This window comes from Streptopelia decaocto (assembly GCF_964273445.1).
Source record: "Streptopelia decaocto genome assembly, chromosome: 17".
Taxonomy (NCBI): Eukaryota; Metazoa; Chordata; class Aves; order Columbiformes; family Columbidae; genus Streptopelia; species Streptopelia decaocto.
The window spans coordinates 9,846,659-9,874,104 of record NC_138672.1 but is presented as its reverse complement, the minus strand read 5'-3'; the positions used below and the strand labels follow the sequence as shown (position 1 = coordinate 9,874,104).

Below are 27,446 nucleotides of genomic sequence, written 5' to 3'. Positions count from 1 at the left end.
CCAGGGCCATCAACAGCTTCTAGGGGGAGGCAGGTGATGACCCACATGGGCTCTTCTAAGCTCAGTTTTATAAGTGGATTTTTAGTCTGATCCTCTACAGAAGCAGTTTAAGGAAGCGCGTGTGTGCTGGTGGCTGTTCCGCGGGCAGGGGGTGGCAGTGGTGGCCGTGCAGGATGGGGACAGTGGCAGACGGACCACCGGTGGCAGTGCTGCGCAGCATCATATTCTCAGCCCCACGGGTCCCTCGCATTGTCACACCACCGCAGCAGGTTTCCGCAAAAGCCCCTTCCATTCATCCCGTGAACATTCACTGACATTTTGTAAAGTTATGGGATAACAGGGAAAGAACTGGAGTAAAAGTTTACCTGTTCAGGTACTTTTCAAAATTAAGTACCCACATAAAATGACCCCCTTGAAAGGGACGTCCAGGAGCCATCCTTGCAATACAGCTTAGCTAAAAAGAACTTGAAAATACAGGTAAAAAGCCAAACCACAGCACTTTGCCCAAATGTTTGCAATTTATTTTAAACAAGCACATTAGCTTACAGTTTAGTACAAAACGGTCACTTTTCCTTCCTAGAGAGGTATGAGACTGAGTAAAAAAACCCAAACAAAACAGAACATACTTGAAAATGTCAAGTTACTGAATGAAAATAAATAAAACATTTAAATTACTGAACTGTTACACTGACTGTTTTCAACACCTCATATGCAACGTACAGACCCAGAGGAGACACCTCAGACCTCCTGCTACGACGGGAGGTCCCATCCGGCTCTGAGCAGGAATAGCAGGACAGATACATTGCTGGAAACCAAAAATCAAGCATTCTCAAGAATAACTTCATTAAGTTGCTTTAGCACTTTGCAGTTTTCTTTCTGTCCCGGCACATTCCACAGTACTCTTGTCATCTTCTATGCAGGTTTAATATTTCTTCTTTGAAAGCATCTGAAGAGCAAAGAAGGCTCCGTGAATTACAAAGGGCCAAGAAATCCTCCTCGGCAATGATGGTCACCAGCGTGGTACGAGCCACAAATGCAAGTGGCATCGCAGAGACTCCTGTGGTACAACACGAGACACAAATAAAACCTCCAGGGCTGAGGAGATGGTGGTTTGAGGCAATTTTAAAAGGAAACACCTTCTTGTAGCTCACCCGCCACCAACGTGCCGCAGCAAAGCAGCCACACATTGCCCTGCAGACACATCTTCACGTCAGGGTACATGAAAGGATGTAGTTCGTCATTATAAAGACAGAAAATAAGAACAAATAAATGAAGATTTATACAACTGAATTCAAAGTCAAGAGAAGTTTTCCAGATGAGGTCACTGCTCGCAATTGGAGTGAAAGCCTCGGCCAGGTAACCGGCAACGGAGTCAGAGCACCAACGCGGATCAGCAACATCCCCATTTTACGCTTTTACACTCTTAGGAAGCAAACCCAGAGCACTGGAGGCTTGAGATTGGCTCATTTTGTCACATTTCCAGCAGGGTCACAGTACCGTGAAAGTTAATGGTGTGTAGCAAAACAAATGCCGTATTCCAGAGCCACATTTGCTGCTGTTGGAACGGCAAAATCATCCGTACAAACCTTCAAAATTTTCATACACAGATGAAAATAACCAGAATGAGTCAGGTCACCTAAAAATGTCCGATTTTCAAAGCTAAATTTGGAATCTCCGGCCTTTCCTAACTAAGCTCCTCCTGGGACCCCTCACTGGAACCAGTGCAAAGTGGCACCAATGACCCAGCCTGGACCTTCCACCACCCATTGTAGTTACTTACAAATTGTTCTCATATTCAAGCCCAGGTGCTGTAAAGGGAATTGTGGGGACTCTGACAAATTCCTAAAGAAAATGAAGACAGAGAGAGCAGGAGTCATGTTGCTCACACTGGAGCAACCGCACACAATTACCAGCAAAGATGCCTTAAAACCCCCCAGATAATGAGCCTCTACCTACATCAGCCTCACGGTGTCACGTGAATGACACACATTTACAATAACCACCAAAGGTTCTTACTTTATACATATGTTATTTTGATGAACTTAAGGAAAAAAGGACAGTAAATCTTTGAAGCTCAATGTTGTTATTCCAATTGGAAGCTGCTGAAACTTATGTCGGAAACGTTCAGTTTTGTGAACAAACCAGATTTGATTATGAAAAAATATCCCCGTTGAGTTTTTGTGCTTTCAGAACATTCTTGTTGCTGGGCTTTAAACTTTGAATGCTAGAACTTAGGATGGAAATAAGAGGAGGACACACTAACAGTATAAATACAATGAATTGGCCAGAGACTATTTATTCCTTCTCGCGTAACAGAAGAGCTAGGGAACACTCAATTAAATTAAAGGTTGCAAATGTAGAATTGAAAGGAAAAGCCTTTTTATATAACATAATTAATCTGTAGAACTCACCGCCACAAGAAAACATTGAGGCCAAAACCTATTAGGATTAACTAAAGATTAGGTAATGGATAACTAGAACATGCTCAATTACATTGGATAGGATTATAAACTTCACTATCCAGGACGTGAATGATCTCCCCCAGCCAGGGTCAGAAAGGAACTATTCCCAATGGTAATTTTATAACCGCGTTCATGGTTTCTTCTAATTGCTGCCAACCAGGAGCCCAGACGGACCCGCAACGCCAAGCGCCGCATTCCCAGGCGCTGCCACGTCCCAGGACGGAGCCGTTAGTCAAACCCTTCTGACCCAAACAGAGAAGCGCCAGCAAGAGGAATGGGCTGTTCTCCTCAATACTGCACAGCCAGGGGATGCTCCGTGAGCTCCCAGCTGGGAATGCCCCGTGAAGTGTTTATGCCACCTCACAGGAAGGACAATGATGATATAGTGACAAAGTTATCCAACATCACCAGATACTTAGTACTTCCAGGTGTGTGAATTTGTTCTGGTACACTGATGCAAATCTCAGGCTTCTTCACTAAAAAGTGTTTCCCTTTACTGGAGCTCAACAGAATTGGCTTCCATCTGGATAACGCAGTCATTACTCAGCTACTTTTCTGGTTCCTAAATGAGTGAGGTGAGTTATCTAATGCTCCAACAACACATCCAGTAGAGTCCGAGTCTGTCCTCACTTACATCAAACTCCGTTAAAATAGATGCCAGCATTAGCAATCGCAACCGCGCTGCTTATTGAATACAAACCGTCTAAATCTCTCATCCTAGCAGAGACACACACTCCTCAGCTGGAACGCAGGGGAGAATGGAAGATTTATCTGAAGGTATAATGCTTCCTACTTTAAATATGCAGTGTAAATACTATTTGAGAAAGTCATGTAGGTTTAGAATTCATCAGAATAGGACTCTTGTTTCCTGAAAAAAAGAAAAAGGAATTCTTGCTTCTCCAAATGAAGCAGCCAAGGTAACAGCATTTCTGTTCAGTACTCCGGCAGGTAAATCAGCTCTGGATAGATTAAAAAACCACTTGAAGTACACAAACCAATATCCAATTTCCTTCTAAAACCAGGCACAGTCGATTGCATAATGTAACGTTTACTCTGAAAATGAGTAACGGATGTAGGTGGTAAGTCATGGAAAAATCTTAACTGACAAACGTCATGCTTACTTCAGTGACATTTATGGTGCTAGAGATGAGGGTTCTTACAGGCAGCTCCGCGTATCAAGCTAGAACACTTGTGAAACGACTTGGGCAGAAAGGGGTTTTAAACAAGGAATACTGTATAAAATCCCTGATCATAAATATTAAAGCTGTATCTGGTACTGAACAGCCACAACGAAAACTCTGTTTCCGATTTAAACTTCTATACAGATGAGCGGTAATACTTCACTTTCCACCGTTTAGATCTCATTCGGAAAAAAAAGTACATGATCATTAAAAACAAGGATGATGCCACGTACAGTATGACACACAGACTCATGTCGATGTTGGAGAAGCCGATCCCCAGGATCGACACCGCCTGCTTCGTCTCCTTGAGGCCAGCGGACCCCCCCGCGCTTTTACCGCTCTCTTTGGCGGGTCCGTGATTTGCTATGAGCTTATCCAACACCTTTGATTCCGAATCAGCTACGTTTTCTTTATCCTGGATCTTATTTTCTCTGTTTCCACTCGGATTCTTCAGTAGGCTTTTGTCTTTCACCTCCCTTGGATCTCCCTGCTCAGTTTCACTGGGGTCAGTCTGGCTTTCGGTGTATTTATATAGAATATTTTCGCTGTTGTAATGATACTTCAGGAACTGTAGAACTTGGGCTTCATTCCAGCTATGCAATCCTTTAATTTCTTCATGACATGCAGGACAAATGTCTGGAGTTGGCCACTGAACTTTGGGAAATTTTGGATCTTCGCTCAAATCACCTAAATGGGAGGAAAAAACAATCACAAGTGAACAAACTAGGAAAGCTGAATCATCGACTCTTCACAGGGAACCACAGATGGTATTTCCCATTCATAAACAGTGAGACTGGTAAAACAAGTCCACAGCACAAGAATGTTTGTATTAAACTGAAGACAATCACAACCAAATTTGGAAATTGACGTTTCCTTATGGATGCATCAATTATATTCTGAAATATTGCTTCCTCTTTCAAAATACAAACACTAAATCTTAAATTATTTCCCTCAGTAAACACTGTAGCATTCAAATTCTAATACGACAAGATACTACAATTGCTGTGTTTTCAGAAGGCATGAAAACACGACCATCTGGGCCTTTCAGGGGTTAATTTGAATTGCGGTTCCAAACTGCTCTTTTGCACTCAGTGCTCTCTAATCCCGAAGCCCGGTTTGCACTGAGCTCTTTCAAGGCCAAAGACTTGTAGATACTTTCATTCTTCTGTATTTTAAACCACTCCATCCTGAGCTTGCTTCTTCATAGCTTGCCTTGTTACTACGGCAAACTATTTTCAGTATTTTAAAAACTGTTCTCATGTTTAAGATGTATTTTTCAGCTTGCTTTTCAGCATTTCAATATATAACGCTGTCTTGAATTAGACCAAATGTTAACATTTCGGTTGCTCGTGGCTCCTGCCACTTTTCTGCCTGGATGGCAAAGAGCTGAACACTATTAGTGTTGAACTTTGCTCTAAAAAATAACATCTTAAAATGTGGATGGAGACAACTTTGACCACCAAAATCTCTACCTGGTAAAAAAGCTCATTTGTTTAGCTGTTTGTTATTAGTACAGTGAAGCTTAAAATAATCCAGAAATAAATATAGATTCTTCTTCATTTTTTAAATCCTTTTTAAAGGCAGGAAACTTCCCCGTGATTTTGAGCAAAATATTGTTTAGGGATTCAAAGGATGCTTAAAAATATCCCTCTCCTTGATATTTATAAGTAAGAGAGCAAGTTTGCATTTCAGATATCTTAAAGAACGATCCCTCGCTAACCAATTTGTAGAAACAAAACACCTTATGGTAAGATTACAAACAGCAAACTTGCTGTACTTGATGCTTTCCTGCCAAAGAGAAGAATGCTATACATTCTGTACAATCTAACGCAACAGGAAAGGATTGAACGGGGCAGAGCCATATACAACGATCTCTGACACGCACCCGAAGGCTGCGCCAACGTGTTTTCATCGCCCAGCCCAACATCATTTCTCATTGGAAGCGAAATATATTACCAGAAATACAGACGCAGCTTTTAAGGCTTAAAATAAGTCACTGTCCCAAAGAGAAATTTTAGCAAACTTAAAAAGCCTAATTTAACATTATTATTTATTCCAGTATGTTTCTACTTCTTCCTAAAAGGGTATTTTAGCTGGCCGTTGCATCATCTAAATCAATATCCATGTGAGGTTTCCAATAAGTTAATGTTGTAAATAAGCACATTGCTGCACTGCTCAGCGGCTGCGAGTCGCCAGGACGGGCTCTGGCTGCGTTCACCCCGGCGCTACCAACAAACAGCAGAGGATGTTTGTGTTGAACACCTCATCATTTACTTATTTTCTCCTTGGAGAAAGGAGATAAAACTGTTTATACTCACAACAGTATTTAATACTTCATAAATCTTGGGAATTCAGCATAACCGTAATATAAATACAATATAGCATATTTAAATTGTAAGCAATGCTACATTACACAGATCCATAACAGCAGACAGGGATTAAGTGCAAAGAGAAACCAATTTTCTTTAGTGCTTTAGTTACTTGATATCCCCATAACAGAACGGATTAAATACAACCAGTATTTTAACAGCACTTTTAGTCTAACTGAAAACATAGCAATCTAGCCGGGGAACAGATTTTCTTCATACTGTAATTTTATGTTATTCAGTTGCTGATCTGCTAATAGTTTAGGCTCTTTTATCCTGAGAAAGCCTCCTGTTCAATTATCATCATTTTCTGTACAGCATCTTGCCAGAAAAAACAACAAAGACAGGTTTTAACATCTATTTAGACTGTTACAGAAATAAATTTAATTATTTTTTTTAATCTGCTGATAAGTAGGTGAACTGTATTGCTCCTTTCTGAAATGGCTTTGATTGGTACTACAGAAAGAACCTCTCATCAAGCAACAGGTGAAATCTCAGAAGAAATGGTATATTTGAGAATGATGGGTTTTCGTTATATATCACAAAAGATAACGATGTTACTGGAGGATGGTGTGTCTCAAGTGTGTATTTCTCACTCATACACAGGTCAGAATGTTGCTCTTTAGGGTTATAGTTGATGGGGATGTTCTAGTTTTGCTCCATACTCAAGTACCCTTTCTTGTCCACCAGTCTGTTGAAGCCAGTATTTAATATTTAGTATTTAATAAAGGAATATCAAGCTGGACCAACAGTTACTGCTGTTTTAAACTCCTGTTAGAGAGCCTGATTTGCACCTCTCTCCGTTCAAACATAAACCACGTTGTATAAACTGTGCCATTGTCTTCCAGGCACCTTCAGTGGCTTTTCCTAAGCCAGGTTTTCCGTACCTGCCAGCCGGTTGTTCACCACGTTGTGTTTCTCCCAGAGCCACAGAACAGCCTTGTCCAGGCTTTTCACAGAATCCATGGACTCTTTCGCCATCTCTTCAAAATGCTGAGCGCACGCCTTGCACCCAAAAAAGTGCTGAATGTATCTGCGCATGATCTGAAGGACTATTTGGGGGTTGTCCTCGAGACCTGGGCAGACATACAACAGACGCATTTAGCACCATCCGGACAAACGGAGCTTCAACAGATGCACTTTAACATATATATAAGTGAACCATGGGAAAAGGAAAGGGAATATCGCTGCCTCTTGTTCCAAGCAAATTTATACCTCCATTTAGATATAAGAAATCAGCTGTTTTTATAATTTCAATATATCCACAACACACATGCCATCACACAGAACCTCCACCTCAGCAAGGTACAAAGATATTAGAGGGATCAAAAGCTTCGCATGGCTCTTAGAAGAAATACCCCTCCCCAACAAAATACATATTTAATAGTGTCACCAAGTAGTTCAGGTGAGACGTATTTATTCACTGCCAAATAACTTGGTTTCTAATGCAGAGTTTAATGTCATCTCAAACAGCACATTCCAAAACATGATGTTTTTAAAGGTTATCTGGGATATCACACACGACTAGGATGGAATTATTTCAACACAAAAGGTTTCAAAGACTGTTAGGTGAGCGATAGTTTGTTACTCCGTAACTTGGAGGTATTACCCAACACCAGAATCTCATTACAGTTATTAACGCCGTGGCTTTTTTGGCAGGCGCTGAATGCACCACATAGTAGCTACTTAGCGACACTGGAACTTGCAAGAGTAACTCAGGAATTCCTCCTAGAATGCATACAAATATGTTGCTCTTTCTATAACATCTACACTTTTATACTAAAGATAATTCAAAAACATAATTATTTTATTCAGAAGTAAGCTAAGGTCTCTATAGATTGAGAACTCTGTCCTGGGCTTTTATTGTGACAGCAGGTAGTCCCTATGTCTGAAAGTGGCTTGAAAACCTGATATAATTTGTTAAAATCCTAATGGTTTCATCTCTGTCTCAGGGATTTTCTGATTCATGCTTAATTGACCTAGTAAATTATGCCAAAATGTACTTACAAGTGTACTATACGTTACCACAAACACACATTTGTCAAACGAAACGCACTTTATGAAGCAGATTGATCAAATTACCGACCCCTGCAGTTGAACCACCTCTACCCTGAGTAATTTACAGTGCAGGTTTTGGAGGTTCTGTAGTGAAGAGTTATGGTGCTTTGCTCACTGTCCTGTTCTGGTAGCAAATAAACAGTTTGGTAGCACATACACCCTCCATACGTGCATTGCTTTTTAGGGAAAAAAATTCCTCAACAAAACCTATTCAAAACGATCAGAGTACTTATCTGTTACATAGATAAGAAATGCATGAAGACTGTCATCAACACCTTTATTTACAACAATGACATTATATTGTTAAGCGTGGAAGCAAAAAAAAGTGTCTTTAAAGCCAAAAAGAAATCATAAAAAGCAAACAATCTCTACTCAGACATTCAATATCTGTGATTGAATAGGCATGTATAAATAAAAGCTATGAGATTAAAGCAGATTAAATTACAGTATTAAAAGAAAGGCTGAAAAATAATTTTAGAAAGTTGAAGCGAATTTCAGGCAACGCAGTTTTGCCATGTGTAGCAAGATTCGTATTCAGAGAAAAACAACAACATCGCAGCAAAAGTAACTACCAGCAAATAACCTCTTCATGGAGGAACAGAGATCCATACGCAAATTTAATTATATTTGTTCTCTTGTGTAATGTTACGGCCTTGAAAATTCATTTTGCAGGGAGGTCTTTCACATTCAGGAACAGATTAAAAAGAAGCCAGATAATTTTTTTATCACAGAATGTCAGGGATTGGAAGGGACCCCAAAGCTCATCCAGTGCAATCCCCCCATGGAGCAGGAACACCCAGCTGAGGTTACACAGGAAGGTGTCCAGGCGGGTTGGAATGTCTGCAGAGAAGGAGACTCCACAACCCCCTGGGCAGCCTGGGCCAGTGTTCTGTCACCCTTGTCCTACCATTGCTTGTCACCAAGAAGAGCCTGGCTCCATCCTCCTGACACTCACCCTTTATATATCTGTAAACATTAATGAGGTCACCCCTCAGTCTCCTCTTGTCCAGCTCCAGAGCCCCAGCTCCCTCAGCCTTTCCTCACACGGGAGATGCTCCACTCCCTGCAGCATCTTGGTGGCTGTGCTGGACTCTCTCCAGCAGTTCCCTGTCCTGCTGGAACTGAGGGGCCACAACTGGACACAAGATTCCAGGTGTGGTCTCCCCAGGGCAGAGCAGAGGGGCAGGAGAACCTCTCTGACCTACTGACCACCCCCTTCTAACCCACCCCAGGTCCCATTGGCTTCCTGGCCACAAGGGCCCAGTGCTGGCTCATGGTCACCCTGCTGTCCCCAGGACCCCCAGGTCCCTTTCCCCTACGCTGCTCTCTAATAGCTCATTCCCCAACTTATACAGGAACCTGGGGTTGTTCCTGCACAGATACAAGACTCTACACTTTCTCTTGTTATATTTCATTAAATTTTTTCCTGTCCAGGTCTCTGGATGGCAGCACAGCCTGTCTCACGTCAACAGATCCGATTACCTAAAAACACATTTCATGTAATTAAGCGTGCTCAGGGCTAGATCGCTAAAATGATTTTATACGCCCTCTGATGGGAGCAGTTCTGTTCAGTTCCTTTGGACTCCCTCGTGCTGATCCCGCTGCAGGTTCACGTTATGCCGTTCAACAAGAAATCATGTCAAATATAAACCAATAAGCACATTCTCTCCAGACAGCCACAGCGAGTTGGCGCTGCCTGCCGGGCCTGCGATCAGAGGAAACCATCAAGAAAAATACAGCTGCTTTCGAAAGAAAACAAACAATTGCAAAATGGCTCATTTTGTTTGTTTTTCTTTTATCAGCCCAGAGATGAATCTTCTATTAACATCTGCCATGTATCATCGTGTAATCCTCCTTTTCTCTTGCCTCCCAAACTACTGCAATTCAGGGTAACCCTAATCTTTAAAGTGGACAAGAACCATAAAACCCTACCTGTGGTGGGCAGGATTAGGGAGTACATCATGCTTTTTAGTAGATGGGATTTAAACAAGCAATAAGGAGAGGAAAACCTCCCAAGACATAATCCGACAGTCTCAGACTGACCCAATTCTTTCACCATAAGAAGTGATCATCACATTTCTGCCCCGATTTAAATCGATGGTTAAGTGTGCCAAAGAGTTCTCAGGTTCTACAATGTATTTTTAACTTCAGGCTGACTAGAGCTTACGCTTGAAACACGGGAGCAATTAAAGGTGCGATTTTGTATAGCTAAATATCAAGAACATTTTAACATTTAATTAGAACACTTCTGGCAGTTGGGACAAAAGGGGAAATTTAACTTTTGCATGATCCTGTTGAATGGTTAATATATCATCCAGTACAAAAAAAACCCCAAACTCACCAGGCAGATCACAGCACTAAATTAAAGGGATTCAACCTACCATCCCATGAATTACAACCAAAATACAACAAAACAAAGAGAGAAACAAAAATCAACAACCTGATGATTGGCTATCAAAAAAAAAAAAATCCCTATTCTGCAGGAGATTCAATATGAAGAACTGAGAGATTGTCACTGTGATTGCAAGTAATGCTGGACAAATGTATGGATCCATAACTTGAAATAGTTTTTTTTTTTAATCAGTAACCAACAAACTGCACATTTCTGAGTTTTTTGACTTATTAACAGTCCATCTAGCACTCTTATATTCCTTGGAAAAGGCATTTAAAAGGCTTTAAATGAAAACTAAATAGCACTATAACCAAACAAAGCACTGTCCTGGCATGAATAAAAACATATGAAGGTCAATATTTTAGTATTAGTAATTCTATTTCCATTGTGTAAGGGAAATAGATTATATATCCAGGATGTTTCTTAAACAGCAATCATCACCCGAATATTAACACTCTGCTTCACAAGATGCTGCAAGTCTGAAAATAAGCACAGATTAATGGACACTAGGTACATTCAGCTGAAAAAAAACACAGTCATAACAGTTGGTATTTAAGAAATGAAATTAGAGGATCGGCTAATGGTTGCACGGCTTTTATAGCTACTAAACTGTACAGCTAAATCTCAGTCTTCTCAAATTAAACTAACAGTACAAGCTCAGGGAACCTGAGCTATCTTCATCCCTTTTCAGGTACTTCAAAATGTCTTAGAAATTCTCTCCTTTTTCTGCTTTATTGCTCACATCTTTAGGGCTGCACACCTTATTTAGCACATTTGGAAGCAAGGACAAGCTGCCAGCCTTGCTTTCCCAGCCTTCTGCCGCAGCAAAGCTCTGACCTCTGCTGGCACAACCCTCAAAGCCTCGAAAACCTCCACCAATGTATTAACTGAGCATGTACACACAAAAAAATTTGCTCTTATCTGTTACTTTTTCTACTGCATAGCAGAACTGCTGCACGTATTCGTCTCATCCTTCGAGTGAATCGCCTAAGTGCTGCTCACCTGTATTCATCAAAGCTTTTGGTCGCAGCGCAGCTTGGACGGTCAGGGTGTGAAACAGCTTCCAAAGGGAACAGGTGTAACCCCTCAGCTCTGGTCTGCTGCCCTGGCATCCCACCCACTGGACTTTCTTAGTCAGGAATATCCCAGAAATCTAGGAAAGAAAAATATTTAGGATATATGCAGCTCCAAGACCTAAATTCACTATTGAACATCAGAGCAGCCACAGCAGATCCTGCCTCAGAACTGATGTGATCCACGGTATACAACATACAGTCAGTGATGTCAAACCTACTAAAAATGCACATTACAAATGTCTAATTAGTCTGACAATACACTGAGTAGCTTAACTTGTAAAGATTATTTTAAGCACAGTATGAACACAATACACACAAATCCCACAGATTCCCTGGGCACATTAAAAATTCCGTATTGCTCAGCAGGATCTACATGACTAACAGTGGTGAATTCCAAACAGGCTAAGACGTAGAACCCATTATTATTCCTTCTTAAGACAAAACTACTACTTATCCATTATACCTAAAATCCAGTGCAAGATTGAGTCGCTGAGGACCATCAGGGAGTGTGAAAAGGAAATCGGCTGGTGGAGTAACTCCCTGGCGTGCCACTCAGAGAGGCTCCAGGGGTTACCCCCCAAAAGGTGATGAACCCCTTGCCCTGTCGGGCAGAGGGAGAAGACCTGAGGCAGCCCCTGCCCTGCCGCTGTCGGGCAGAGGTAGGAGACAGAAAAGATGACGAGGGTTGGAAGCGAGTTCCAGTTCGGGATCGTGGGCCGAACTTCCCCAGATGCCCCTCTGTAATAGGTTTGAGGCCCTGGATCTTGAAGAGGAGGTAGGTGAGGATGTGGTGCAAGGCCCACCTACGAGGTCACATAGAAAGAAGCAGTTGACCCCACGCCTCAAGACCACCTCAGATAAGAAAGAAAGAAGGGTAATTGTAGTAGGCAATTCGCTTCTGAGAGGGACAGAGGGCCCAATCTGCAGAGCTGACCCTCATTGTAGCGAAGTGTGCAGTCTACCTGGAGCCCGGACCGGGGACATCACCAGGATGCTCCCCAACCTGGTGCACCCCAACGGACTCCTACCCACTGCTGATCTTCCAGACAGGTGGGGAGGAAGCTGCATCCCGCAATCTGACGGGAATGAAAAAAGATTTCAAGGCCTTGGGACGGATGGTAAAAGAGTCTGGGGCTCAAGAGATTTTCTCTTCCCTCCTTCCAGTTTTGGGTGATGATATGGGAGGGAATAGAAAAATTCAGTCTGTAAACAACTGGCTCCAGGCCTGGTGCTACAGGCAGGGCTTTGGGTTCTTTGGTAACGGCTGGTTTTACAAGACACCTGTCCAAACAGTGATACGTGGGAAAGGTTTATCTCACAGGGGCAAAAGGATGCTGGGACAGGAATTAGCAGGGCTCATTTGGAGAGCTTTAAACTAGACTCGAAAGGGGATGGGGTTGTGGCTGGGCTTGCATCAGTAAGGCATCACTCTAGAGTTCATGGAGGCTGGGAGGCCTCCCATACTCCTGGGGTGAAATCAGTGTGCTCGGCTCGCTCTCTGAAATGCCTGCACACCAACGTGTGCAGCATGGGGAATAAGCAGGAGGAGTTAGAAACCTCCCACAGCATCCTTACAGCTAAACTGGGGGAGTGCGGTCTGGATGAGCGGGTAGTGAGGTGGACTGCGAACTGGCTGAAGGGAAGAAGCCAGAGAGTTGTGGCCAGTGGGGCAGAGTCCAGCGGGAGGCCTGTATCAGAAGGTTTTGAATTACCACAGTGAGATGGGATACCCAGCAAGGCCTTTCCTATGCCAGGAAATTAAAAGAGTATTTGTGGAAACTCTTCAGGAATAATGCCCGTCCAAGTGGGTGAATTTCCCATCACTTAAACTCTACCCTTGAGGAGAATCCCACTGGTAGTGGGCACAGCACGCAATGGCGACACCAAAATATCTGCTGGCAATCTTGCATCATTGGAAGCTGACGTTCAGGAACACGTACATGTTAGCGCTTGCTCGCTCATTATAAAACTGAGACAGGATTGTGTATTTCAATTCTCTCATTTCAATTCCTTCATGTGGATTTCTTTTTTTCTGGTAATGACTTCATTTTGTTTTCATTTTAACCTTCTTATAACTCCATTATGACTGAGGGACCATCAGTAAGTGATGTCTTAGATTTATATAGAATCTTATCCTTTCCTAATGCTGTATTTTATGGTGGCAACTAGTAACAGCTTACCCGCATTTTGTTGTTGACCAGATCCAGGATAGCATCATAAGGGATTTTGTCTAATGGAAGGCTCACCAGCCACTCTTGCAAGGTCTCTAACAACTTTACCACGGGCTGACGGCCAGGAAAAAGCTGCGAAAAAAGAAGAAAATACTCTTATTTTAAAGCACAAATCTCATTAGCAGCAAGACACTTTTATCTTTATCTAAATGTGTTCTTCCTGTCTTTAAAACGCTTCAGATTTTCTGTTGTTATGAGCAAATTAATTACTTGTTCTGCTTTCAGTAAAAAGCAATCTCACGCTAACTTTTGCTTACAAAACTTAATGAGTTGCATGCACAAAATGTTGACCAGTAAAATGAAGCTACTCAACAGCAGAAATGCTACAGAACAACTTTTGACAGATTACATAGAATTTTGCACTAAGTTAATTCAGCTCAGTATTTAGCTCAGAATGGAGCATAAGACTGAACTGAATCAGAGAGGCTGAAATCCTTCTCGCTCTTAGAAGATTAATCACAAAAATTAGTTCTTACAAAATATTTGTACAGATTTCTGTACATGTAGGTTATGCTGCTTATCTAGAGGAGTATTTTCCTTTTCATATGTGTAACAGTGATTTCCAGAGCGGTTTGGAAATAATGACTTCCTTAACTTGCAACTTGAAGTCAGTCTGGCAGATGAAGGTGAGGAACTGTAAATCAGAGGTAATGCTGTTATTTTACACTAGAAATGCTATCTTGCTTTAGTGATGGTTGTAACTACTATAGAATTAAGTAGAGTACATGTACCATCATCTAAGTGCCCTTCCAGAGGGAACAGTATTTCAACACATGGGGAAATGAAGTCCCTGTATTGGCTACATTTATGACAGAACATGCTATACATACCCCAGTCACTCTGCAGCCGTCATCCAGCTGTCAATAAGATCTCTAATTCATAGACCACTCACTTGATACCATGCAAATCTAATGGGCAGGAGCTCCCCTTTGCTAATTGTATCTAACATAAGGAACGCTGTGCATTGTTTGTGTTCAAAGAGGACTCTTAAATAGTCTAAAAAAAGCAGCACTCCTCTGAACTACTGAGGGCACACTGGGATTGCATTTACTCCAGTGGGAGCCCCAGAATATCGCGCATTGCTATCTAAAATACAGTAGTATCTGGGGTAGATATCAGTCTCATCATGGATTCATAAAACAACGGATTCCGGCATCAATTGCCAAAAAAACTAAATCCACAACAATAAAAACTCCCCACGTTGGGAACCAGAGACCTCTGTGACTTTATCATCACCATAAATGCTGTCGCACAGGAGTATGAAAAGTTTCCTGCTGGAAACCCCTGAGAATCAGGACTGAGAAGTACAATAACAGCCACAGAGCCAGGACAGGAGTCCCCCGGTGTCCCGCGGTGTCTGGAGCCGAGCACGCGATGGGAAGCGAGTGTTCCCCACACCACACGACAGCCAGGGAAAAATGGCATCAGCTGGCCAGGAGCCACGGGGAGAGCAGGGATGGCTCAGGGATAATATGATGGAAAGATTACCAGTGCACTTTCTTAAAGAAATGAGGCCAGCTGGAGATTTCTGACCTCCGATGGCCACGGGGGGGCAAGACACTGTCTGTCTGATTTTCAGATAAATCCAGATACTTGGAAATAGTTCATATAGGTCCTATTATTCCCTTAAACACATATTGATTCATTTTCTTTAAAATAAAACAAAGTGAGAGCTGCTCAGGAAGTAAATATAAAGAGACATTGGTCATTTCAGTAGGCTGACATTTTAAATTATTTCAACTGTTTTCAAGTCATATTACACATACTGTCCCTTCACCTAAATGTTACATGTAAGCATCTTTATTTTTTGAATACTCAATTATATTAAACACCTCACTTATTTTAAAATACTCAGTTAAATTCAATACCTCAATTATGTTAAAAATTTAGACAGAAGTGACTAATCTCTCTAAATAAAACACCATTTGTCAAGTATGCACTAACAAAATCCAAAAGTCAAGAATGAAAAACAAAGGTTTTTTAATCCCCCTCAGTTACAATAGCTACTTATCCTGAAAATCTGATAAATGGACTATATTTACAGTGTTTGCCCAATATGCTGCAGCCTATTTAAGCTTTATTTAATTTTGAGGCCCCTAAGATTAAATTAAAATGCATTTCAACCCTACAAGCACGTCAGAAGGGCTCACAATCACTCAAAAGCGACATTTAAAGAAACCCCCAACACTATTTTTTAAGCTAGTGGGGAAGCATATATTTAAACATTCTGAAAGACATTTTGAGAGACTTATGTCACATAATAAATTTTATGTTTGAGTCACTTTATTCTTACAAATAATCAAAGGCTATGAGTGTATACCTTGGCAGAGATGGTAACAAAATCCTTGAAGGTCTTTAGCTCAGCTCCCTCAAGTGCCTTGTGCGCAGCGAGCTCTACCCGGAGCAGGTAATGCAATCCCGACTCAAGGTCGGCCATGTACAGCTTGGACCTGGAACACACATATATAACCTTAGAAAGTGGCAGGTTTCTTCCGCTCATTTTCTCACCAGTCATGAAGGTAAAATTGATCTATAGTGGGTGTCATTAGAGCCTCCACATTTGCCGCTCCGCAGTGATTGCAGGACATCCTACACCAGCATGGGCGGACACAGCGGTTCCTCCGGGTGCTTAGGATGGTGAATGTCAAGTTCAATGAGTTTCACTCCGCTCTCTTAAAAGAGTAATTCTATGTCATTCTGTTCGGAGCTTAGACAAATGAAGCATAACCACACACAATCATTTCTTCTAGATTTGACTAAAGTTGTTGCCTCCCGGCCAGCTTCACCTTGTAACGAAATTATAACCCTGACACTGGCAGCACGGAAAGAGCTCGTGTAAAGAAATTATAGCTTCTCTTCAGGATTGACCACAAATAGCAAAATGACACGCTATGAAAAAAGGGAGACTTTGGTTGAACAAAAGTAGATGATACACAGAGCAGGAGTGCAAACAGGGCTGAAAAAGGCCAGTGCTGGAAAGGACCGTATCTAGAAATCCTCTCCCAAATGCAGCAGTTGTACTGGAGGTTCTTTGTATAGAAGTTTAACAGCCAATTTTAATCACGCCAACTCTTAAGACAGAATTAAGCACCTTATGATAGGTACAAGTAAAACATCTAAAGCAATTCAAATATTTTAAGAGTTCCTCCACACAACTGGGTATCTTCATAACAACAAAAACCACTTTACAAAGTACTAATGCACCAAGTGAAACACCCTTTCAATGCTTTCCCAGTCCAAATCTTAGACAGCACGATACCAAGCAATGTAACGGAACAAACAGAAGTTCATATAGTTAACAGAGTCAAAGACTTCTTGTAAGAGTTCAGCAGCACTACTATTTCTAACAACAGATAGAATTAAAAGAACAATCATTTAAGAAACTGGCTGGCCCCATCTCCTAAATAACATGCAGGAAAAACACATTAAAATGCAGAATAAACTGTATTCCTAATGACGCAAACCCACAGACTTATTCTGAACTTATCTTCTTAATTAATAATGTACTCACTTAAATTTAAAACCAACCAGCAAAATTTTGCTTCAGGTTTCTTAAATAGAGACATCCACGTGAATGCATGAGGTTCTCCCACTGGATCATCTTTAGAAGATACTTGGACTGAAGATTCACATCAACAAGACTTTGTCTTGCTGGAAAACAGCTCAATTTAACTAAGTTGTTTTGACAACATGAGGTTTAATATAAAAGATTCTATAATAGTCATGGAAAGATGACACTAATAGTGTCCATGGAAGGAAAATAAGTACAAAATGAAAGCACTCAGTCCTACATCTTTTCCATCTAAAGATGCTGAGGGATTATCTCCCTGCAAAGCCTTCGCATCCTTGTCTTAAGCAGACAAAGAGAGAAAGAGGGTGAAGATAAACCTTATGGATTTGGTATGATAAACATCTTTTACAGTGATTTTAGTGTTTTCTATTATACTTGCATTTGACAAGCACTTTTTGGTGGGTGCTGCTTCACTATTATACACACAGAGAATTCTTGTTTTCTACAGAAATGTTATAGCTTATTTTACTATTTATTTTTTCAGGGACACCGATTACTTGCTCAAGGTTTCCAACAATTCAAATCAGTGATCTATATACTTCAGGTAAGGGGCGATAAGTCCTTGGTATTTTCAAGACGAGTATCTAACAGTACTTTAGGAGGAAAGGTTTCCTTCCATAGCAGTGCAGATGTTTGCTGCCAAAACCCCAACACTGACAGCCGTAAAGAATTTCACCTCTGAATTGTTTGAAACACTGCTCACAATTTTAAAGGAAGTTGTAACTTGATACTGGAATCAAACTAATTCAAAGTGTGACCCAAATACACTGAGAAATGGATGAAGTTGAAGCAACATCTGAACACCCTGTTTTCTGTTTCAATGCCGTAATTTAGCATGAACACCTTCAATTTTACTCAGCAGGAGAATGCAGATCAGTCAGTAGCGACCAACCTGTTCAACTCAAGGTGCATCACCTGGAATGGAATGAAGTAAAACCTTGAACTGCACTAGGATTTTATAATAAATTACAGCACAGCTTCGGATGTGGTAAGAAAAAAATGCATACAAATTTTAATAAGCAAGCATTGATCTGAAAATCGAGGGTATCACTTACTTATCGAACTCCTTCCACACCTTGATTTCTGTACTCTCCTCTTTGTTTTCTTGCACAGGGAGCTGAAGTGGCAAAAGGAGTTTTTTTCTTACACCTGGCAGTGACTTTAAATACGAAGAAAAGAAAGATCGTAGAGGCTTCAAACTGCATATAAACGGACAAAGTAAAGATTACTTTTTATCTCACGCTAAGTGAATATCCAAAGCAAACATTTATAAAATAAGATATTCACTTTGGTTTATGTTTTACAGTTCTGGTATGTTACGTTTTGATGCAAAGTGACATAAAATACTGTTCCTGGCCACAAGGGCCCAGTGCTGGCTCATGGTCATCCTGCTGCACCCAGGACCCCCAGGTCCCTTTCCCCTACGCTGCTCTCTAATAGGTCATTCCCCAACTTATACTGGAACCTGGGTATTAGGTCTCTTATTAAAAAATACAGGAAACAATATTAAATGGTTCATTAAGAACAACCAGCTCATTGCTCTCCACATATCAAACTCCAAACAACAAACATCGGCCTAGAGCTTTTATTTCCAGTCAGAAACACTACTTCAAATCATCTACTTCCCACGCTTCGTATGGAAGGAATCTATGTTAACTGTTTCTATAGTTTAAGTGAACCTCCCCATATTCCTCAGACAGATAACTACTTACATGTTAATTAATCCATGGGACCCATTTGGATGTATCAGATAGCACGAAGGGATCGAGGTAACACCCAGTTTCTCCAGAAAAGCCTTATCGAAATTCAACGCTCTCTTTACAACAATGTTTTCATATTGGATCAAGTCTAAGATAACCTGGATAATGAAAACATGAGATGCATTACACATTGTGCGAGGAATATCTGATCTTGTAGGATAAGACACATAAAGAGGTGAAGTGCACCATCCTTTATGGGGATCATTAAGCAGCTGAGAGGGGGCACCTTTGCAAAGTGTGACCTTCAGCGAAGGCTGGAGGAGGCAGCAGAGGGCGGTAACATCAGGGTGCCTCAACTATTAAAGTTCTTTGCCACTTAGAGCCAAAGTTGCACCTACGAATATGGTGATTCAAATATAAGGAATGCAAATTTGCCCTTTAAAAATGCTTAAATACTCCTTCCTTCCCTTCCTAAATCCTTCAGGATCCCACTCTTTTTGCCACTCTAATGGCCCCACACCTCACCCCCGTTTGTTAGCCGATGTTCCTGTGCCACCATTTCAAATGTTCCATTCTTACCTACCAAACCTGCCATGTTTCTCACCATTCTTACATTTCTGCTTGGCATTCTTTTACTTCTACTCCTCTCTGCCTCTTCTATGCCTTTTTCCTGTCGTCAGTTTCACAGTTTTCCACTGAACTTTTCCCTTGCAGGCGAATACTAAATTTGCTACATTTTCCTCACTTCCAAACTTCTTGTAATTTAAGAGACCCTTCCCTTCACCAGTGATAAACATGTGGCCTTCCTTTCTTCAGCTGGTATGACTTCTATTGTCTTCCATATTGTCTTATACTGTACACTTGAAAACAATGTTACTTTCTATTTCACGAAACTATTCTACAAAGCTAAAATACTACATAACGTTAGCAAATATTTTTTCTTCTGAAAGCAGACTGATTTCTGCTAATCAGATGACACTCATTCTTTCCCTATAACAGCAGGTTATAAAAGCAAAGTGAGTGCGATAAAATGCCGAAGAACTGTATAATCATCACCTTTCCTCTTTTCAGTAATGCCCACTTGTATCAATGCAGCAGCTTCCAGAAAGCTGCTGTCTGGAAGCAGCTGCTTCTCAAAGTCATTCTCGCTTTTGGCAGCAAACCCTCCTCCACGTCTGCAACTGGGACATCTCAGCATCAAATCTAATTAGAAACATTTCACAGACATTGGATGTTTCTACGCAGATTACGTCTAGATAATTATGCAATTTATTTTCTTTCCTTATCCTAGATCTTGGCAGGAAGAGAAAAGTAACAGTTGCCTAAGCTAACAGCAGGCTCGTTAGGTGGTGAAATTATGCCAAATTAAATATTTTATTGGGGGGGTGGGAGAAGCAAAAAACCAAAGGCTTCCACATTTAGAATGTAATTTCCTAAAGCGTATACATGGAAAACTAGAGAATTAGAATTTCACAAGTCATACGTTACCTCTCGACCAACGTAGGAGTTGTTACTTTCAAACACGACTGCAGTGTAACGCTGGCTGCTCTTGTCAAAGAGAGAAGTGATATCGCTGGGCCTGGGCAGAAAAGAAAAGCTCTTTAGCACAGGTAGAATGAAATACACCCACTGCTATTCATGGCATTTCCTCTTACAATCTCACAGCAGAAGTGATGATAAGAATAAATCTTACTTCATCTTTAACAGGACCCTCTACATTTTCGTTAATGAATATAGTAAGCATAGACCAGCCGTACTTTAAACAAGGAACTTACGAAACTGGATCCAGAGGCGGACAAGCAGGCGGCCTCAGCTCTCGGGAATGGTTCTGTAAGAAGTCAATCATCATCTGACGAACAGTTTGCAGCTCTCGATCTGCTCCTGCTGAGTACAGGTTACAATAAAGCACCAACACTACAGAAAACTGGGGGGAAATTACTCACATGCAGGTTTTCATATATTTTCACAGTTTTCTGTGTTGGGTTTTTGTTTTAAATTTGGACTTGAAAAACAGAACACTATTTGGCTGAAGAACAGGGACTAAGGATTTAGCTGTTGGATTTCATTTCAGTGTTGGCTGACACGCCAGAGGCTGTGCTGCCATCCAGAGACCTGGACAGGCTGGAGAGCTGGGCAGGGAAACATTTAATGAAATATAACAAGGGCAAGTGTAGAGTCTTGTATCTGCGCAGGAACAACCCCAGGTTCCTGTATAAGTTGGGGAATGAGCTATTAGAGAGCAGCGTAGGGGAAAGGGACCTGGGGGTCCTGGGGACAGCAGGGTGACCATGAGCCAGCACTGGGCCCTTGTGGCCAGGAAGCCAATGGGACCTGGGGTGGGTTAGAAGGGGGTGGTCAGTAGGTCAGAGAGGTTCTCCTGCCCCTCTGCTCTGCCCTGGGGAGACCACATCTGGAATATTGTGTCCAGTCGTGGCCCCTCATTTCCAGCAGGACAGGGAACTGCTGGAGAGAGTCCAGCGAAGGGCAACAAAGATGATGGAGGGAGTGGAGCATCTCCCGTGTGAGGAAAGGCTGAGGGAGCTGGGGCTCTGGAGCTGGAGAAGAGGAGACTGAGGGGTGACCTCATTAATGTTTACAGATATCTAAAGGGTGAGTGTCAGGAGGATGGAGCCAGGCTCTTCTCGGTGACAACCAATGATAGGACAAGGGGTAATGGGTTCAAACTGGAACACAAGAGATTCCACTTAAATTTGAGAAGAAACTTCTTCCCAGTGAGGGTGGCAGAGCCTGGCCCAGGCTGCCCAGGGGGGTTGTGGAGTCTCCTTCTGTGCAGACATTCCAACCCGCCTGGACACCTTCCTGTGTAACCTCAGCTGGGTGTTCCTGCTCCATGGGGGGATTGCACTGGATGAGCTTTTGTGGTCCCTTCCAACCCCTGGCATTCTGGGATTCTGTGGTTCTGTTGAGATGATAATTTCAAAAGCTGTCATCCCACCCCAAAATTAACAAAACCTCAAGACTTCTCCAAATCTAACCATCTGCCTGCCTTGCTGATTTTCTCCTCAAACAATGCTTCATTCTAAACCTGTGCCCACTTTCACAATGCTCAGCGTGGGCAACTTCAGTACCTTTTTTGAAATACGGATAATCATCGTGCATTAAAAACTGCAAAGGTGTATCATTCTTATCGAACAAAGCCATGTACCAACATGTGGAAATAACTCAAGTGTGAGAATATTTTATATGCTCTAAAAAAAATGAATTAAAAAGCAGAAACTCTCACAAATACCAAAAAGTAACAGGTACAACTACGGTCTGCTTCTCCATGAAGGGTTAATGGTGCAGCAGGTGGTCTCTCTTCTGACCTCTGGCCTTTTCAGTGGTAATCCATTGGAAAAGACAACATTACTTTTGTCCCCAGACAAACCACCTCAAGCTGTGATCCTGTCAGACACACAGGATAAGCCTGTTTTCAGTTAGTCAACATGTGAATAGGGCTCAGGACGCCTGGAAAGTGGCTGACAGATCAAAAAGCCCCAAAGTCAAGATTGAGTAAATTTGATCTCATGCTCATGAGGTGTCTGGTGGAAAAAAAAATCTAGCCATTTCTGAAAATTAAGAACTACACTTCAAAAAAATGAGGAATGTGAGCCCTGAGTTCTTGAACAAATGCTTTGCCTGTTTACAATTCTGCCTGACATTCCATTTTCGCACAGCACTTGTAGTATCATGTCCTAAAGAGCTATTTAATGCCCATCTCTGTCGAAACTAATTGACAGGCAAAGGGATTTTGCTTATTGTGTGACATATTCCTGGCTGACCGGATAACTGCTTTGGGGACTTCTTACAATACAATGTTCTTACCTTTGTAATTTTCTCCAGTAGTAAACTGCTTTGTAAATGCTTTGAAGTACTATGTGGGAGAAAAAAAGTATTATTGCTTTGAAAATAACTCACTGTATCAGAGAAAAGCTCAGTTTGGAAACCAAAGTGGCTTTCAAGAGTTTTGACTTTTTACAGCTCCAATTACAAAACATGTTTATCTATCTGGTCAGAAGTTTTCCCTCTTAGCCCACGAGTTCCAAAGACTTGCTCTCAACCATATGACGGTAGCTCACAGGCACCCGTCAAAACTCCAATATACAATAAAGCCAGCTTTTAGAGGAAAAATACCACAATGCATAATTCAATACTGTATATTGATGCATTACTGCAAACACTAACACAAACAGGAATTAACTGATTACCAAACCTGTACTACCAACTCTGTATATACTTTAAACATTATTCACATTTTCTTAACTCCCTCCAGTGGTTAAACAGGATATATAATGGAGCCTTCTGCTATAAAAAGTTAAAGAGAAAAAAAAACAGTGTCTAATAAAGAGTGCATTCCAATTTACACCCAAAACTTGAAGGATTAAAAAAAAATATATATATTGTTCTATCAGGGTAGAATACCACAAATTCTACAGTGAAACATCTCCTGTTCCCTCTCCTGTCACAACACACACAGAGTTTATTCAATCCCCTCCATCCATCACATTCTGCTTACACTCACGGTTAATAATGTGATTATACAGACTGACAAAGACAGAGACGTTAAAAACTGCACTTAGACCTGAAGATGAACCATGGTAGATACTGAGATTCACCTGAGGTGATATACTGTGCCACTTACCCGAAAAGTTGGGTAATAGTGAATCCCATATTCTTTGCACGTCTCATAGTTCTCCTCTTCCCCGCAATCCAGCACACCAACACGAATTGCAGATTCCCAGTCTGAAAACAAAGATATCATTTAACTGTCAGCAGATGCAATCATGGATCCCAGCTGATGGATTAACCTGCTTCCCATGGAAATCAACCCCAGAGCTCCAATAGATTCCAATGGCATAAAAATCAAGTCCTTGGTCGATTCTCGTTTGCTATCCATTCCTATCCTCAAGCGTAATACAATCTAGTGATTTTTAAAGTAACTAAAACCCCCTTGTTTTTCTTGGCTGCATCAGTATTTTCAATACACCTAAACAAGAATAATCCCAACACACAACGTAGCACCTCCAGGGCCGAAGACATTTTATTGAACCCAGGAAGATGAAGCAGGGGCCAACCCAACACTTCCAAGACACCGGATTGCATTCCCTGGCCTTTCCCAATAGCTAAACTCATAAAATAAAGCACGCAGAATGTATATAACTGAATAAAATTAATCCAACCATTACTCATCCACGTGGTTGTCAATTACAAAACCATAAATTTGATGCATTTTGTGCTACAGGTGTTCTAACAAGGACTCACTATTTACCCAACTTACGATTCTCTCACGCAACACAAGGCTCCTATATTGTCTACTGAAATCTGTCCTTATCTTTTAGTGCTGTTCAGGAATACATTTGACAGACCTCAAAAAATACCTGATTTTTAACCAGAGTGCTAAACAGTTGAGTTTGAACATCACTGTAAGTTTCCTTTACAAGCGTTTCATAGCAATAACCACAAGAGTTCAAGTATTTCTATAAATATGCTTATATAACTTCAGTAAAAGCTTTCAACTCATTTATAGCTTTTTCCTTCTCATTTGCTAGGAACTTATCTTTTTGAGCCATGTTCTACTGCAACAATCACTTTAAGCAAGAACCACTCCAAAAGACTCCTTAGACAGTTACTTTTTAAAGCTAAGCTAAATTGAAACAGCTGTGGGCAGAGTTTGAATGTACACCGCAATTCCCAAGTATCAATAAAATCTAAAAGGCACTAAAATCAAACTTGCTTTTATAGCAAAGAGCATGAAAGCTTCATCAAGTTCAAGATCTGTTTGACAGTTGCACGCCTGGCTGCTTCTGAAATTTAGCTTGACCTTTGGTTGTGTTTGGAGGAGGATGGGGCAGCAGAGGGAGAATTTCAGTTGTGCTGAATGTGCCAACAGCTGAACAGGCACCAGGAGCAACTCCAAGCATGAGGAGCAGATGGGCACATATTCACAGGAGCACAAAAGATACAACAGTCTATTCCATCAAATCAAATGCAAAATTAAAAAAAAAAAAAAAAGTTTGGCTTCTGGGTATCTATCTCATTCAACTTTCTCCACTCCTCCTCCTTTTTCCACCTGTCTCCATCCTCCTCACGCAATGAATAGAAGCCCCATGAACCTCATGCAAATAGCCTGTGCACAACAATGCACACCCAGCTCCGGCAAAATACTTGGGTTAAAGAGCACCAGCTGGGATGTGAGCTGCCAAGCATTTGTTTGTGCTTCAAAAGGAGCTTTTTCCTTTCGAAAGGATGCAAAAATTGCTGGAGTGCACAGTTGGGGTTGTGTAAGTTTACAGCAGCACTGTAGCCTGGGCTGTTTCTCTCTAAATGCTGATTAATTTTAAATAGCATTAGTAGCATTTTAAATAGTATTAGTATTTCTGAAACACTAACACAAACGATATGAAATGGGTAGATGAGTGATACGTTAACCAACACTGTTTCTGTTTATGCTAAGCAAGTTCCAACGAATGACACGAGTATATTGGACAAATGGTTGGTCAAATCTCCCACTTCAGAAATGCTACAGAACAGCAACACACCAATCACAGCGTATGACGAAGATACTTTCTTTGCACAAACCCTGTGTGCAAAGAAACCTAATACTGCACCTACATTTTCATATTAAATGTTAACACATACAAGGCTGCCAGAGAAAAGTCAGAGCTCTTCACTCCCTCTCAAACTCAAACCATGCAAATGCAGCAGAGCTGCTGTCTCCATCCTGGAAATGTCTCTTGGGTGGAACACTAAACTAAGAGTAGTTTAAAAGCTTTGAACATCACTATATTAAGCATAACATTTGCTATCAATTTGATCTCAGGTCTTCTCCCTACCAGAGCTACTGAATGTAACCGATACCTGAGGGGCCTGTTTGTTTCCTTACCTTAAATCTACAAATAGAGTAAAACACTCCAGCACCTGCCAAAAAACCCGAGCAGACTAAGACACAGTGATGCAAGTCTCCCTCAGTATAAACTGTGGAAAGCACCATTTCTTTTAAAGTCACTAATCGACAAACGTGGAAATCTGACTCTCAGCCTGTTTTTTGTACTATTTCACTGAGTTCCTTTTCCCTTCTAGTCCATTCATCCTATATTGAACTTGCAAGATAGGAACCAAACACACGCACGGCCTCTCCAACACCACAATATTTATTTTTCCTTTAGCCTCTACCCTATGTGAGTCTCTTTACACACCGTTCAGGAGATAAAGATCTTGCCTCGAAGAGTTTACAGTCTGAACACCCCTCCCGTGCCCCGGCGCTGCGCTGCACACAGAGATGCTGCTGTGAATCGGCAGCGGGATCCCCGCCTGCATGGAGAGGTGTTTGTTTAACCCCTGAATTCCTAAGAAACCTTTAATTTGGAGCCTTGCTGCCATCCCCCCGGCCCGGCCCGGTCCCGTGTGCCGCCCCGGCAGCGCGGCCAGGGCTGTGCCCCCCACCACGGCGAGCAGAGGGGCGACACTCGCGCAAACCACGGCCGGAGCCCACGGGTGACACAGCGAGACGAGGCCCCGCTGCAGCCCCGCGCCCCACGGGCAGCGCTGCGGCCCAGCGCCGGGACCGCCGGCCGGGGAGAGGCCGCGGGGGCTGCGGGTCAGGCCCAGGGCAGCCCGGCCTCCCGCCGGGCGGGGCTGTGGAAGCCGGGCGGCGGCGCTGCTCGCCCCCGCGCTGCGGGGCTCCGGGGCTCCCCCGGCGCCTCACCTTTGACGTCCCCCGCCAGCGCCCGCCAGGTGGGGGCGAAGGCGATGCAGTGGCCGCAGGACGAGCTGTAGAACTGCACCACCCAGGCGGCCGAGGAGTTGAGCAGCGCCTGGCGCACCGAGCCGGCCGCCAGCACGGTCAGCGGGTCCTCCCCCGGCCGGTACAGCCGCGCCGCCGCCGCCGCCAGCAGCAGGGTCAACACCGGCAGCGCCGCACCGCCCGCCGCCGCCATGTTGGGACGCCAGCGGCGCGCGGCGAGGGGCGGGGCGGGGCCGCGCCATAGCAACGCGCCGGCCTTGGCAACGCGGCCTAGCGGCGGGCGGCCCCGCCGGGCCCGGGCAGCCAACGGGACCCGGCCCCCTTCGGTTCCTTCCCCCTTGGCGGCCCCGAGCTTTGGCAGCCTGGCCACTGTTGCCCGCTGTTCTCCAGTTCAACCCCTGCGCCGTGGCCTTGCCCCTAGTGGGGACACACCAGTTGTCAGCTGCCCCCCACGAACCACCTGCCCCCAAAAACCACCTGCCACTATGTCTGCCATCCTCCCCTCCCCACTCCATCCTTCCCTCTTCATCGCCTATATATTTCCAAATCTTGGCGACAGGGACGCACCACAAATAAACCCTTTGCTGCTGTGTTTCCCACCCGGGAGTAAGGAAAAAAAGTAAAACAAGGTTGAAACAGTAGCAATAGCTTGATGGCTGCTTTGA

General features: G+C 42.6%; 1 protein-coding gene across 2 annotated transcripts; it reads right to left on the bottom strand.

The window, feature by feature from the left end:
• Positions 1 to 499: 499 nt before the first annotated feature.
• On the bottom strand, positions 500 to 26,986 carry QSOX2 (quiescin sulfhydryl oxidase 2). 2 transcript variants are annotated; one of them, XM_082067674.1, is made up of 12 exons: positions 26,743 to 26,986; positions 23,680 to 23,780; positions 22,863 to 22,911; positions 20,813 to 20,921; positions 20,526 to 20,616; positions 19,050 to 19,195; positions 18,393 to 18,536; positions 16,087 to 16,216; positions 13,716 to 13,838; positions 11,462 to 11,612; positions 6,897 to 7,085; positions 500 to 4,330 (listed from the first exon to the last, which is right to left on the bottom strand). In XM_082067674.1, exons 1-12 carry the CDS (start codon positions 26,972 to 26,974, stop codon positions 3,780 to 3,782), a joined length of 2,016 nt encoding a protein of 671 aa, XP_081923800.1. In that variant the 5' UTR covers positions 26,975 to 26,986; the 3' UTR covers positions 500 to 3,779. The 2 variants fall into 2 exon arrangements, with proteins under 2 accessions (XP_081923800.1, XP_081923801.1); XM_082067675.1 differs by having other exon boundaries at positions 20,813 to 20,918.
• Between the last annotated feature and the right edge of the window lie 460 nt (positions 26,987 to 27,446).

Bases quoted from the DNA above. Each gene is read 5' to 3' on its own strand.
- QSOX2 (XM_082067674.1), bottom strand. From the start codon at position 26,974: ATGGCGGCGGCGGGCGGTGCGGCGCTGCCGGTGTTGACCCTGCTGCTG. The intron at 23,781-26,742 runs GTGAGGCGCCGG...CTTTGTTTTCAG, and splicing joins GCTGGCGGGGGACGTCAAAG to ACTGGGAATCTGCAATTCGT. The intron at 11,613-13,715 runs GTAAGCTGTTAC...TTTCTTTCCTAG, and splicing joins TGGTCAACAACAAAATGCGG to ATTTCTGGGATATTCCTGAC.